Consider the following 16552-nt stretch of genomic DNA (forward strand, 5'->3'; position numbering starts at 1 on the left):
GAGAATTGCAATGTTGTTAAATCTAGTTGCTCTCTATGATATCCAGGTAAGCTTTCTCAGCCATTCAATGCCTACAAAGCAGGCCACGTTATGTTAGGAAATTGAAAGAATAAATCATGAAACAAAAAGAGCAGAAAAACAAGGGAGAGCTGCTGCACAAGATATAGTTCTTTTTAAGACTTTTATCTCCCAGTTAACTCTAGTAGTGAGGGTGAGGTATGTGTTTAATCACTGTACTTGACTAAATTTATCTTCACTCAGATTACAGGGGATATTTCACCACTGTAGGTTAATCTTTCATACCTTCAAAGACTTTCGGGTAAATAGACTCATATGAGTCTGGTCAAGTGTACGGCTGCAATTGCAGGGATGAATTATGTCTCCGCGTTTTGCTTGCAACATAACCTGAAATGTATACTTTTCTCTTACAGCTTCCGTCCAGGGTCCATGGGAGAGGGCAATTTCACCAAATAAAGTGCCATACTACATAAAGTAAGTGTCATTTTCAATGCCTTGTGTGAAAATGGAGTTACCTCTGAAGAGCTGGTATTGCATTTTTCTTTTCAGTTATAATTCTAAAAGAGATTTCACAATTTTTACTTGGAATTTTATCTGACAGCGAGTATATTTATTATGCCAGATAACATATAGGGAGAATGTGGGAGCCTTGGCGGAAAGAAAATATTTGTACAGACTTCTGTGCGCAACTCCATTCGAATTAAATATGTGAAAAATGAGCACCACACTGTTTCCCATATGAATGGTTGGCTTATGTATCCCTGTAGGTATAGTAACTGTTCTGCAGCCTGCCCTTTGCCCCTTTATATGTGTCACCCTGCACCCATGTTAGCGTACACAGGTAAAATAAAACCTAATTTAAAAAAAAAAAAATAAAAATGCTTCTCAGTGCTTTAAATAAGCACACTCAAGTGTACTTCCAATATTACAGTATACACTAGCATATTTTCAATTCACAGGTTCACACAATTCACAACATGACATTTTTTTTTTTATATGATTTCTAAATTGTTGCAGGACGTGATAATCAGGGTGATCATCTGTATATTATGGAATGTATTTAAAATTGCTGCAGGCTGATCACTTTCACATATTTATTTAAAAGTATTTAAAAGGACTATAGTATCCTTTCAAGTGCTCTGAGATTTGTTTCATTATTAAAGAGATAATGCTGTGTCTTGTAATCTGTTTCCTCTTGAACATTTTTTTTCTTGTAGTGACGTGAATCAAAGCTAAACTGTTGCTAGCATTTATTTCTTTAATACCGTGTAATGACCTAGAAAGAGTCATGAAGAGCAGGAGTAAATGGCATTAGTGTAGCTTCCTAAACAGTGCTCTAAATCATGTGATGTTTGCTTGGTGACCTATCTAAAATGAGTTAGTAACCTTATTCTCCTTGGGCAGATGTATTTATTAAGTGCGGTCATCACAGTTAACGCTGCTCTGGCCTCAGAGTGCTGCTCTAAAGATTTTCTTCTAGTATCACAAAATGATACAACCTAATTGCTGGTGCTATGCTCTAGAGGTCATGTTATTTAAAACATGATAAAACAACTAGCGCTGGCCATGACTTTCATGTTCATGCACCAAAAACGATCAGGACAGTGCTGTGACTCCTTAGTCATTAGTATGTTTTGTGGTATCTCTGTAAATAATGTATGTTGAAATAGCTACTCTTTAGATTAAATCGGGACATTAAATGCAATAAGGTGATTCATTCACTTCAGTGGCCTTACCGGACCCTGTGGCATTACATTTGAAAGAGAAATTTAAGGATTGGTTATTGATTTCTAAAGCACATGTTTCTGTGCATTTACTATAAAAATGCTTAGGGTCCATCTTCAAAGTAGATAAATGTATTAAAGTGTTACTAAACCCACAACAGTAAAATCAGTCTGTATATGCAGTAAAGCATGCTTGTTATACTCACTGTGGAACCTAAGGGGTTAATCCTCTCCATTATGTAAAAAGGCTGCTTGATTCTGTATACACAGATTCTCCCCTTCTTGCATTGTCCCCAAAACATCTCCGGATAAGACAGAGTTAGTGGAGTCAATCAGAGTGTATTGCTAGAATTTTTTTTTTTTTTCTTGAGAGAGTGCATGTGATCAGCATAGGGCCAATCAGCACTGTCCAGACAGAGGATCAGGGGACCGGCATCCTCATAGGACAGCCAATGCAGTATGAAACTCCTACAAACTTTAACCAGACACTGATAGAAGTCACAAGACTGCTATATACTGCTTATGAGAGTATTTATCGGTTCATATTTACTAAGACTATTGCATTTCTATGTTCTGTGTACTGTGGGAGACCAGATATAGTAAATGGTGGCTCCTGGTTTTAGAAACACTTTAATCTGTGTATTTAGCTGATTGCCTTTAGTTTTGTCTAAATACAAATTCCAGGATGTGCAGATTGAAACCCATGATGTTTCTGATCCGAAAGAGTATTTTTCCAAAGTTGAATTTGTATTTTATCCAATGTGCATGTGTACTACTACTAACAGAAGTGCCTTGTGGTTAAACCTGGTAGCAAAGCTTTCAGAGTCAACCTAGTGAGTTGACTGCTCTATGCTAAACCAAATATTCGAAACGGTTTAATATTGCAAAGTAAAGAGTTTTATATAAAGTTTCTCTGTTTTAAGTTCATGGGATTTTAGTACCCCCATAGCCATTAAAGGCTCAAAGTGTTGTGATGAGCGTAGGTTACAATATTTGCTGCTTGTGTGTGCAAGGCCTTAAGTCTGGTCATTTTTTCAGTAAGTAGTTGTCACTAAGAGGTTAGTTTATGGAGGCTAAAGAGTACTTACTGGTTCATTGATGACCTAGTGTGCTATACATTGTAGTAATAAAGTTTTAGGCTGGGCTCACACTGTGTATGGAGCTGCTCGCAACAGGGGGCCCGGTGCATTCCTGTTCACCATTTAAGGCCCGAATTCGGTCCGAATTTTAGGCTGAATACGCACCTGAAATGGACCAAAAGACGCACAGGACCCTTTTGGGAACTGCTCCGCAGCGGTCCCTGGGCTGTGTGAACCAGCTCCATTGAGTGCTGGTCACAGTCTCCTGACATGGAATTGGATGTGGGGAAACCCTCATCCAATTTGCACCAGTGGAAACCAGCCTCAAACTTTATTATTGTATTACAGTGCGAAAATGCTCCTTACCTATTTGACTGTTGACATATTGCAGCTTAAAGTAGATGTAAACCCAGTCACTATACTCTTTAACAGGTTAATGCAATTTCAAAAATCATTTTCAATATTTTTAAATCTATAGCTTTTTTTTTTAAGAATGCCTGGAAATCCTACTATACAGGTCAATGTTCAGATATTTCCTATTACAAGGTGAAAATGCATTACCCTGTCTCCCAGTTGTGCTCCTGTGTTGTCACCCTGTCAAATGCACTTCTGGGAGGGATTATCAGCAGCTGTGCCAACACTCATTGTGCAGGAAAGTTCTGCCGTTGTCACTATCATGAAACCTACCCCGAGAAATGCTATTCATCTGCCAATGGAGCATATGATTACAGATTAAAAGTGGCTGCAAAGAGGCTGCTGGAAATAAGCAGCACTGGGATGCAAAAGGGGGTGAAATAATGATACAACTGTATTTTCTAAAATAGTGGTTCTTAACCTTGTTGGAGGTACTGAACCCCACCAGTTTCATATGCGCATTCACCGAACCCTTCTTAATTGGAAAAATAAAATATGATTTTTTCAAATTCAAAACATAGGTATATATTTATACATGGGTGCACAAAATGAACAAAACCATTAAAGAACAAAACCATTAAGAACAAAGAACAAAACAATTAAAACCTGATTTTCACACAAAAACATAATAATGAATATTTACTTCAAATCAGTGTGACTTCTGCTGTTGTCTTTCAGAGAACAGTTCAGAAATGACCTCCGCTGAACCCACGAGACTGACTCACCGAACCCCTGGGGTTCGATCGAACCCAGGTTAAGAACCACTGTTCTAAAAGAAACATTATAGCATTTATAAATGTCATCCATTTACTTGATGTCTTGTTGATGTGTACACCCATGTGAGGACCTTGTTTACCCTGTCCCACTGTGTCCCAATTGACATGAATGGGACTGTCTGCACTGGAACACCTGTGCATCCCCATACAGGCAAACGTGGTCCTTGTATGGGCATACCCTGTAGTACATCTATGTGAAAAGGTATTAAAACCAGAGGCAATACATTTATTATATTGCAGCTTACCAATTCATAGATGTGGTGGCTGCATTCATTTTCTTTTTAAGGCTTTCTCTATTTTATTTTCACATAGTGATCTGGCCAGTAAGTCTGTTTTTTTTTTTCAACAGAACACGCTGTCCTGCATATGGAGCAGTTAAAGGATTGAGACAAACCATTTAACACTGATAGGAGCGCTGACAATGATCAGCTTTTATTCATTGTTGTAAAACATGTATCCCAAAAGGAAAAAGCTGTTGCTGTAACTGCCTAAAAAGCGTTATCTGAAGCTTAGCTTCAATTTGTTAGGGTATTTAAATCTTCTAGTGCCTTTAACACTCCTCTACCCCTGGGCTGATAATGCTGCTGTACAAAGGTACCACTGTGCTCATTCATCAAGAGTGGGGAGGCACTCTAGTACAGGGATTATTGTGTGTCTTATTGTCCAGATCACCAGATCAAAACAGAGGGGAAAAAGCCTAATAAGGAAAACAAATGCAGCCACCACATATAATGACTGGTAAGCTGCAATATAATATATTTTATGTTTTGAATTAAATACTGCTTTCATTGCATGTCAATGCTAAATGTTTCCATGTGTAGCTATCTTTACTTTACTACTAAACAATAGATACATGTTCACTGTTTGAAAAATCAGACATTCAATTTCAGTGCCAATTTAGTGCCAAGCCAGGAAACCTATAGTCTTCAGTTTTAGCTGTATGTAGAAGAGGCCTGACAATATAATTACAGTAATTCTGGCACCAGGATTCCACCATGAGTGTATTCTATATGCGGAACCCTCTAATGACATTGGTGCCTCTCCACCTGTACATTGGCAGCATAATCTTTATTGCTACATCATTGTTACCAACTGTAGCCTTTGAAAACATGCCCTTCCTAGGTTTCATCATTTGTAATAGGAAGCAGTACAGACAAATCAAGTGACCTGATTTTAGTGGATCATTTTTTAGCACTTTTAAGTAAAACTACTTGCCGACCGTCTAACTGTAAATGTATGTCATGTTTTTGATGTTAAATACCCGGGTTATGGCAGCAGCTAGATGCCATAACTCCTCGGTATCTTTTTTTTTTTTTCTTAGGTGGCCGGCTTTACAGCAAAAGTGATGCCAGTGGCATATTCACTACAGGATAACTGTTATAGGCAGCAGGAGAGGTGCCCCCCCCCCTCCTGCCGCTTCCCGGTTGTTTCTGGGTTTACCGGAGCCATCTTAAAGTGGATAAATAATGTACACGTATTTCAACTTTAAACTGAAACTGTACTGGCCTTGACATTAGACCATTGATAAAGTCAGTCTACATACTCTGTAATACTGTCCTGAAACAGTGGTTGGGTATTTCTTATTGCATCCATAATATAAAAAACAACTACTTTACACAGTATAATTCTGAAAATGGTGTGTGTTGATGTAGCCATTTAGTTGTTTCCTCTATTTTTCTACAGTTAAATACAAGCTTGCCAGCTATCCTTAGTGAGATATATTGGTTAGTAATCATGAGAAACATCAGGGCATCTTTCTACTAATGCTCATGAGTTAATCTCAAGTTGCCTATGTAGTTTAGCATTTAGTGAAAAGTCAGTTTTAGAAGTGTGTAGCCTTGTTGATATTGTAATAAATCACACATACAAAGTAAACAATTTCAGTCTCTTGGAAAGAGACAATTTTACAGTAAGATGCACTTGCATAATTATAACTGCTGCAGCATTAAGAATGACACCAGGGACAAATACAGTCTTCAAGTCAACTACATTGGTAATAAAGGCAGACGGTCTTTAGCAGCAACATGATAGTTACATGGCGAGTAGTATCTGACTTTACATGTATGTGATAAACATAAAATGACCTGTTGAGAACATATTTTCAGCTTATAGTGTAACTCTTCCAGCAAAGTTCGAGATAGTAGAACACTATAGAAAGTTGCAAAGATTTGCCCTTTGAATGAGGTGCGACACGCCCATTGATACAATGTAAAAAGGAGGTTTATTGGAACATCCAATGTCAGCAAGTAAGCACAGACAGGTACCATATTATGAAACAGATTTGTGATGTTATACATAGAATATTATTTATTCAGTCAAGTTCAGTGATCCATAGAGCAATCCATGGTAGGTATGAAAATAGGTATGAAAACTAAGGGTTCCTTGGTGGCCCCTTAGTGTTTGGCATCAGCATAACATTATCTACTATCTTTATTACATGCTACAAACTGTTTATTTCTTAGAAAGCATGTATCGCATCTGATTTACCACCTGCTAGAATGCTATTAACGGACTAACAACACTTGTTCTATCAATTAACTCTGTACTGCTGCAAATGGCTACAACTGTATTCTTGCCATTCCAACATTGCTGGGAATCCTACTCATATGTGCTTCCGCAGATCGAGTCTCATCACACACCTGTTGGATCTCCAGAAACTCAGGTCTTGACAAGGGTTCATTTTTATGAAGCATTATAATAACCTCCTACACTTGACTACTATGTTTAAGACACCGGCATCTGATAGTGTTGTTCAGCTTTTCATGTGATGGTGCTTGCCCCCCCCCTCTCTCCCCCCCCTTCCCCCTTCCTTCACCCACCTACTCATCCTCAATCTAACCCCACATTCTTCCTATCCTCCCCCCCCAACTTTATGATGTATATTTGCAACCCATTGGTATCTTATCTCTTGACCAGCCTCAAGAAGCTATGTCCAGTATACGCACCTGCCTCTTTGGGAACTGTGGGATATAGCTTCTGGGCATAACCTATTGAATGTTACAGTTGTTGTTAAGTATTTCAATATACTGTCTATTGTGCATTGCCTTCTTGATAACATGTTTTGTTCATCAGTAGAAAAAATCAATAAAATATGTTTAAAAAAAAGAAAGCATGTATCGCATCAACCCCTGAGGAAGTGAGCGGTTGTTCACGAAACGTGTCAGGTCACCAGGATGCATTTTCATACCTACCATGGATTGCTCTATGGAATACTGAACTTGACTGAATATATAATATATTATGTATAAAATTACAAATCTGTTTCATAATATGGTACCTGTCTGTGCTTACTTGCCGACATTGTATGTTCCAATAAACCTGCTTTTTACAATTTATCATTGGGCGTGTCACACCTCATTCAACGTCCCAAGGGCAAATCTTTGCAATTTTCTATGTTATTAAGGGATGGAGGTGCATCACGGGGTACATCAGGGCATATTTTATTATTGTATAATATAGTAGAACACTATCTGCCTCCATTTGAATTTCTGGTTACATCACTCTATAACCAAGTAAGATACTTGTTAATGTTTGCGACCCTTACGGAAAATTTACAACTTAGAGATAAATTCTGTTGGGGTAAATGAAAGAAGAAAGTCAATTAAGAATTCAACAACTGTGGTTGATTAATTCTGCATGATGAAACCCTACTGGTATCATCTGTTTTTGCAGTTGTGATGCAAATCTGAGAAATTACATTTGTCACTAGAATAAAGTACATGTAACTGCTTATTAATTATCTATTTTGCCACAGAGGAGAAATGGCTGATTTTAAGCATAGGTTATCCGCAGCAAAATTTCTTGGCAGTAAAGAAGGCAAGGTTTTACATCAAACACATAAAGAACAATAGCATTGGTATGTTAGCAAGGAAAACTTAAAGCAGACCTTGCTCCCAAAATGCAAGGTCATTTTTTAAATGTGCCCAACTTAAAAAAAAGATAGGTGAGTTTCTGGCCTATGACTCTGACACGTGAGATAAATTCCTTTGTCAGTGGTAGGTGGGAATTCATTATTCTTCCTCTGAAACCTTGAAATGCAACTTTTAAATATTATAATCCTCTTGCTTAGTTATCTCATTGATACTTACAATCTAGACTTTCTCTGTTAGCCTGTAACTATATCATGTATCATCTACCAGATAGACGGATCCCAGCCCAGACCTCTTTATCTCTTTCGGTTTCCTTTTTCCAACTTTGTGATTTCTAAATCTTTCTATTTTAAGGCACTCCAAAAGAGCGTACTCTAACAATTTTACTAGGATAACTCCCTGCAGAGCTACCACTGTAATGTGTTTCCTTTTTTTTTTGACAGTCCATATATTCTGTTTGTCCATATTTTGAATTGTAGTCCCTCATCTGGTTGTATATCTTTTCATTTGAAGAGCAACCTTTGTCTCTGTCCTTGGACTGTACCTCCACATTTCTATTGCATTCCACACAGATTAGTACTTCTTTGTATTACTCTCTACCAAAAAAAATGTATGATAAATATATTCAACGCTAAAATTGTAAAAAAACAAAAAAAAAAAACACCTGTAGGTAAAAAAAATCTTAGGTATTATACTCACCTTCCATCTGCAGTATGAGGGGACATAACCCTCCATCCAGCAAGATCTGGTAAAAAAAAAAACCTAGCCTAAATCTCACTGAGAAGACCCTCCCAGCACTGCTCATATCTATTTTTTTATTATTTAGATAATATTCGTACCTGAAAGTCTATGATCAGCGAACACTTATAATACATACTCTACCTCAGTAGGTTTTAATGTCGTGTTTGCTTTTTACTAACCGACATTAAAGCGCAGTTCCAGTTGTTTTTAAGTTTATTAAAAGTCAGCAGATAAATAAAGTGTAGCTGCTCACTTTTAATAAACACACTACCCTGTCCCAAGATCCAGCGATAAGGCCACCCAAAGCTTCAATCCTCTCCCTTTCCTCTCCGTGGCGCCGGCATCATAAGTGTGGGTACCCGGCTTCACGACTGGGTGCGCACTGCGCATTAGGCGGCCCGAGCGGAAGTAGGAGCGGGTACCTGTCAAAACTAGGCCCCCCAAAAAAAATTAAACATGCCAAATGTGGCATGTAAGGGGGTGAGGAGTGCTTAAAGCGGAAGTTCCACTTTTTGGGTGGAACTCCGCATTAACTCTACCTGACCAAGTTGTGCCACAGTATATGAGCTGCCTCAGTGGCACTGAGACATGAATATTCATGGTTCAGTTGAAGGTTGGAGGGAGACAAAGATATATGCATTGGGGCAATTGGATATTGGGGTATATTAATGGTCCAAGAGTTCAATAGCCCTTTGTTTTGGCAAGCAGCTAATTGAAAACAATATACATACAGATACCTTACCCTTCCTTGCTTGTCATCCACTCCTTTTCCCCACTGCAGTCCTAAAATTGTGGTTAAATCTTAAATCACTTTAGAATTTAAGGGAGATATGCCCCTAGCATACCTCGGTGACAAAATTCTTCTGTTGTACCCAAATGTCTTTTTATACTAACTGTAGTATGCAAAGAGAAAAGAAATGCAATGTCATTTGGTGGAAGAACGGGGAAGTATGAATGGAACCAGTAATATATTTTTTTAACATTAATAAATATATGAGATAGTAATATAAATCATAACTTTTATGATAGGTATTAGCGATAAACAACAAAATTGAAGCATGTTAATTTTATATACTTCTTTACTAACAAATTGCCATAAAATCTTTATTGGCCTGAAAGTCTGATGTTCTGCCTTATAGTAACTAACCCTCCATTAAGCTAGTAGAGTTAGTGTTGAAGCCCTTGCTCTGAGTGAAGATAATAAAGGAAGAGCTCTAACTACTCCACTTAGCAGACTTTGCCAGAAGTGACTAATGAAGGTCATTTAGAAATTTGTATTTTACTGAACTCCAGCCAAAACGAAAAAAAGTGTGAACAGAATACATAGCTGCTAGGTCAATTCTGTTTATATGGAAGATGTGCTTATTCTATGAGCAAATTTATCTTCTAGCGTGTACCCATTACATAATTGTCTGAAGCCAGATAATTTTGTAACAGTTTAATAAGCTGTTAGCATTCCAAAAGGTATTTTCAACTTATATTACCTGAAATGAGTTGTGTATTGCTGATTCATAGACCATGTGTGGCTCTTGTTGACTTAAGTGGAATTCAATTTATATTAAGTGGCAGTATGGGAGTTTATGTGGAATCAAAAGCACTACATTCCCTTTGGATTCTTATCAAGGTATCGTTAATTAAATTGTTTTGCCTTGTGTGTATACACTGCCAGTAATGCCAATAGAATGTTTGAAAAGGCTGGAGATGTACTTGACAACTCTAAAGCCTTTAGTGGATAAGACCTAAAGTGTATTTTCACTTTTGCAGCCAAATTGGGATAACCCCTACTTTATATTAGTTACATTTTCTGATTCACATAGCATTTCATAAATTCTGCTTATTTTTTTACTTTCTGAAAATCCTACCTAGTTTTCCCTTTCTATGTAATGATGTGAATGGGGCTGGGAAGTTAAGCCTAGTACTCACCACTATTTTTTTTTCATTCAATCCAGCGGGTTGAACAAAAAAAAAACTGACAGCTCAGGTTGGAGGTCAAGGTCAAAGCCAGAGCCAGAGTTGGAGTCGGAGCCGCTGTCCAAAACAAACAATGTTAGTACAGAGATCTCTCCTGCTGTGCTATTGTGTTTGCCAGAACACTCCGTTATTTTTTGGGCTCTTACCATGGCTCTTGCCATTAGTTGAGAGCACTGAACGTGAGGCGGTCAGCAGAACTTTTTTGGTCATGATGAGCCTTCGCCAAAAACCAGCCGAATGGCTGGCTTCTGTCGGATCAGCTGCCATACACATGGCCAAATGCAGTGTTGCATTAGGCTTTATGTTTCCTATTCTAAAACCTGTTAATACTGAGCTGGCAGATCTTCATTATCATCTGAAAAATGAAATGTCCACAGTGTCTGTCTTAACAAGGGATTAGAGATTTCAAGGTTTGGGTGGTGCATTGTATGTTAATGTACTTTTAACCCAACCTATCTCTAAACCACCCATTATTATTTTAGTTTTTCCCCTTCTATGTAATGATATGGACAGGGCTGGGGAGTTAAGCCTAGTACACACCACTATTTTCTTATTTTTTTTTTCGTTCAACCTAGCAGGTTGAACAAAAAAAAAACCTGACAGCTCAGGTAAAAGCCGCTGTTCAAAGCTAAAGTCGGAGCCGGAGCCGCTGCACAAAACAAGCAATGATAGTACAACAATCTCTCATGCTATTGTGTTCTGACAGGGGGACGTCCCCATTCTGAGCTGGCAGATCTTCATAATCAGCTGAAAAACTGTCCACAGTCTCTATCCTAACAAAGGTTTTAGAGATCTCAAGGTTTGGGTGGTGCATTGTATGTTAACATACTTTTAACCCAACCTATCTCTAAATCTGTGCCCTAATTGCACATTTCAAACTATTCTGAGCAGTATAAGCTGCTTTTAGAGCCCTATACAAACATCTGCTCCAAAGAATAACCTAAAAATGTAAGAACATTTTTTGGAGTTATTTTTAAGTATGCTGTGTGAATGGGAGCACATAACAAACGTATAGTGGGGGGGTTTATCGAATTTGACTGAAAAGATGGAAATACACTTTATATGTCAAATTAGGGATCATCAGGGGGCCGGCTACAAGTTCCCAGAAGAAGCAGCCAGGTTTAAGTGACATCAGCGAAAAAAATGGAGGTGAGGTTTGGGTTGTGCAGTAGTAGAACAGTGGAATCCCTGCATTGGATTTACCAGGCGTTAGTATGCTTTGTATGAATAAATCAATGAAAAAGGTAAGGGGAGGGAAAATAGGTGGGGGGAGTGCAGCTCCTGTTTAAGTACGTTAAGTACTTAGTACTATATCTGATGAATAACCTGAGTGCCCTACCGATGTTTAAGATATATTGATAAAACTCACTTTTTATCATTTTAGTTTTCAGTTTAATGATTTGGTTTACTGTTTCTATCATTGTCCTGGTATATAGCATTTCCTTTCTATGTCTAATGTCTAAGTTTTTTGCCATAGCTCATTTATTCTTTCAATCAATGTCCTGGTATATTGCTGAACTTCAATATGGTATTATTAGTAGTAATTAGCATGGATTCATGAAAAATCGTTCTTGCCAAACCAATCTATTAACCTTCTACAATGAAGTGAGCTGCCACCTAGATAAAGGAAAGCCTGTGGATGTGGTGTATCTGGACTTTGCAAAGGCCTTTGACACCGTTCCCCACAAACGCTTACTGTACAAACTAAGGAAGGTAGGTATGGACCATAGGGTGAGTACCTGGATAGAGAACTGGCTCCAGGGGAGAGTCCAGAGGGTGGTGATTAATGGGGAGTACTCAGATTGGGCGGGTGTGAAAAGTGGGGTCCCCCAGGGTTCTGTCCTGGGACCAATCCTGTTTAATTTATTCATAAATGATCTAGAGGAGGGGATATCTAGTACAATCTCAGTATTTGCGGATGATACTAAACTAAGCATGCCAATATCTTCTATGCAGGATGTGGAAACCTTACAAGTGGACCTGAACAAAATAACGGGGTGGGCAACTACATGGCAGATGAGGTTTAATGTTGAAAAATGTAAAGTAATGCACTTGGGGGCCAGAAACCAGAAAGCAAGCTACTCACTAGGGGGGGAACCTCTGGGTGAGTCTAGGATGGAAAGGGACCTGGGGGTACTGGTAGACAACAGGCTTGGCAGTGGCATGCAATGCCAAGCCGCTGCAAGCAAAGCCAACAGAATACTGGGATGTATAAAAAAGGGGATTCACTCCAGAAATAAAGAGATTATTCTCCCACTCTACAAGACTCTGGTCCGGCCACATTTGGAGTATGCTGTCCAGTTCTGGGCACCAGTCCTCAGGAAGGATGTGCTGGAATTGGAAAGAGTCCAGAGAAGGGCAACAAAAATAATTAGGGGAATGGAGGACATCAGCTATGAGGAAAGACTACAAGCACTGAACTTATTCTCTCTGGAGAAGAGACGATTGAGGGGGGATATGATATCAATGTACAAATACTGTACTGGCGACCCTAGCATAAGACACGTGGCCATTCACTAAAACTAGAGGAAAGGCGGTGTAACCTTAAAATGCGTAAGGGGTTCTTCACTGTAAGAGCGGTAAGGATGTGGAATTCTCTTCCACAAGCAGTCGTATCAGCTGGGAGCATTGATAGTTTCAAAAAACTATTAGATGGGCACCTTGGAGACCACAACATACAGGGGTACACAATGTACGGTTAAAAGCAAACACACACACATCATAGGTTGAACTGGATGGACTGATGTCTTTTTTCAACCTCACTAACTATGTAACTATGTAATGTTATGTCTACAATAAAGCCTCTGCTTTGGCTGTTTGTTATATTAGCTCAGCGTCATTCCATGTTTTTAGGCCATTTACAGGCAAAGCCAGGCTATTGATATTTTCTCAGGCCTGTCAGGTGAAAAAAATCTGAAAAAAAAATCAATGCAGCCGTCTCCTCTATGGACTAGTAAGCTGCATAAAAATACATATTGTTTTTTTGGGCTTAGATATGCGTTAAAGCATAACTGAAAGCAAAACTTTTTTTAGAGAGAGGTTAGAACACCTATCAGGTTTTATTGCTTTCTGTGCCACTAGTAGGGATATTCACCCTCCATATTTGTCATGTTTAACATTATCATTGAAAGTGAAAGTAAAAGAAAAAGACAACCCAAATTTTGGGTTGTCTCCAGGGACACTAGGGATTTCCTCCCTTTGGAGCAATTTTCTCTCACTTCCTGTCTTGGCTATGGGACAGGGAGTTAAGGGAAATCTCCTCAATGGTACATAGATAGCAAAATAAAAAAACTGACGGAGGTTATAACCCTCTCTTATTCTATCCAAATGAAACAAAGTGTTGCCCTTAGTTCTACATTAAAGCATTTGTTACCCCAACACCTCATATTCATGATATGTGTCTGCTGCACCATGTACTTGTATGAAAAAGTATCCAGTTCTCTTTTTTTTTGCTTCCTTTGTGTGAAATCCCTGGTGTTCCTGCCAGTCCCTCTGCTTTCCTATTAGAAACTGACCACATTGAGCAGGAAAGCACAGCATGGTCAGTTCTCTAACTGTGCTCTCCTCCAATGATCAGACTTGTCCTGACACACCCCTCCTGCACAGCCTTTTTACTGGGAAGCTCAGTGTGCTACTGCTGCTTCTCCTCCCCCAGCTCTTATGCAGCTGAGAACAGAGGGAATGTGACCACTTGTAAAAAAAGGGGGAAAAGGTCTTTAGAATTTTTTTTTATATCTATACACAAAGGTGTTGCTATTCATTTCTATTTTAAACCAAATGTGTTGTTTTAGAAGGTGATCATGTACAATAACTTTAATATATTGCAGCTTATCGGGCCCTAGATGTTGTGGCTGCATTGATATTTTTTAGACTTTTTTGTCTTATGGTGATAGCAGTGCTTTCATCCAAGGACACAAAGTGTGTTAGGACTACAAAACACCTTCTCCTCATCTCAAAATCATAAGGACAAGTTGTTCTATAGTCCACAGGGGTAACATGTGGCAAGCTAAAAATGCGTCTTCAAATCTCAGTATAGACTACATAGGAAAGAAACAGCTTATTGGATTTTGACAGGATCAACAGCTTTTTTTGCACAGAGACAGCAAACTTTTTCAATGTTATATTTAAAAGACCAGAAGGAAACAAATAAGTTAATTGTTAAGGTTTCATATACATTACATGTACACTAAATGTACACTTTACACTAAAGATAAAGAGAGGAAATTCAGAGGTAACAACAATACCATTTTCTATAATATTTCAAATCTTATCATGCATTTTGTGTACAGCTTCAGACTGGGTTCATTTCTATCCAGTTCTCAGAGGTATAACGCAGTCAGTTACCTTAGAGAAACCGCAGTGAATATAGGACTGTCATACATATCAATCAGGCCTGTCCATATCTCTGTGCTGCAGTGCAGTGCATTATTGAAAAACACAGTCTGCATGACTTTTATAGTATCAGTGTGTGTGTTTTCAGGTTTAAAGGAATTAATGGAAACGTGCTAAAATATGCAGGTATTGTTTTTATTATGTTTTAACAGTATAATATAAGTCCAGCAGAAACTGTGTTTTCAGTTATTTATATTTAAAGCGGAAGTAAAGCCTGCTATAAGATTTGTTTTTTAGGGCTCCCTAGGTGGGTTATGCCATAATGTGCTAGTTTGTACAGCATATTAGTATATTATTGCAGACTTACCTGCCATATGGAGTCCTCCAGCACTGCGGTGGGATCCATCCGCTTTCATTTTCTCCCGGTCTTCCTTCTGGGTCCCGTGTCTTCGGTCATTTTAAGGCCAGGCCGTGAAGATGTCACTCCAACGCATCCACAACTGGTTAAAGGCTCGTACACACTACATCCAAAGTACTATGTCTATAATTTTCATCCAAATTACTTTCGTACGATTTTTGTATAGTGTGTACACAACTTTCTACGGCCAGTTCTGACCTTCTGAATGAAAATTTTCAAAGAGACAAGCTCTAAAATTTTTCTCATACGGGAACAGAACGGACGATTTTCGCTTAATGTGTACCGTTTTCATACAATTTTTCATACAGAAATGAAAGACTGCACATGATCAGAAACAATAAACTAAAAAAAGCCTGTGTCATACAAGAATTTTCCTAAAAAATTTCTTTTATTGGTTCCGATTTACTGCGAAACAACAAGTAAAATCGGATGATCGTTAGCCCGATTTTCTTATAATGTGTACCCCTCTTTAGTCTCTAAGTGCCTCAGTCACGTGCTTGCCCCCTCACATACAATGCAGGGTTAAAAGCCCTGCACTACATGTTATGATGTAAAGGGACTGCCCAGAAGAGAACAGCTCTGGAGCGATGGATAGGGTAAAAGAGAAAAGGATGCCCAACACATACAGGGAAATGCAGCTCTGAAGGGAGGGATTGTGGCCTCATTTACACTTATGAGATCTACTGTGATCCAGTTATTATCATTAATATATAGAATTTATATAGTGCCAATGGTTTACGCAGCGCTTTACAACTTGAGGGTAGACAGTAAAAATACAATACACTTTAATACAATAGGAATCAGGGGCCCTACTCGATGGAACTTACAATCTAAGAGCTATAAACTGAAGAGGTTCATACCATCCTGCTAACATATAAAGGGAACGTCTAAGGTCAGAATTGTGTAGTTTTGATTTAACTTAGGCTACAACTACATGGGCGATTTTTAGTAGCTCAATTGCTCTACTCAATTCACAAGTGGTTAATAACTAAAAGTAAATGATCACTAAACAAATTTAGTAAAAAACTCCCTATATTGTAAGTTATTAGCATAGAGCAGGAGTCTCCAAACTTTTCAAACAAAGGGCCAGTTTATTGCCCTTTAGACTTAAGGAGGGCCAAATTATGCCCATGAGGGCAGAAAATGCCCCAGGCCTGAAATCAGTGAAAACAAATATGGCCTCAGGGTTTGTGGTAGGTAGGAGGAGGAG

At 38.5% G+C, this 16552-nt stretch overlaps 1 protein-coding gene across 1 annotated transcript in view; it reads left to right on the top strand.

Annotated features, from left to right (window-relative positions):
* DMD (dystrophin) overlaps positions 1–16552 on the top strand; it is a 3625631-nt gene that overhangs the window by 3029842 nt on the left and 579237 nt on the right. Inside the window, exon 62 of the mRNA XM_082246191.1 lies at positions 432–492. Coding sequence (XP_082102317.1) covers positions 432–492 — 61 coding nt within the window. The remainder of the gene's footprint in view (positions 1–431; positions 493–16552) is intronic.

Source organism: Pelophylax lessonae, assembly GCF_965119305.1.
Source record: "Pelophylax lessonae genome assembly, chromosome: 2".
NCBI classification, from domain to species: domain Eukaryota; kingdom Metazoa; phylum Chordata; class Amphibia; order Anura; family Ranidae; genus Pelophylax; species Pelophylax lessonae.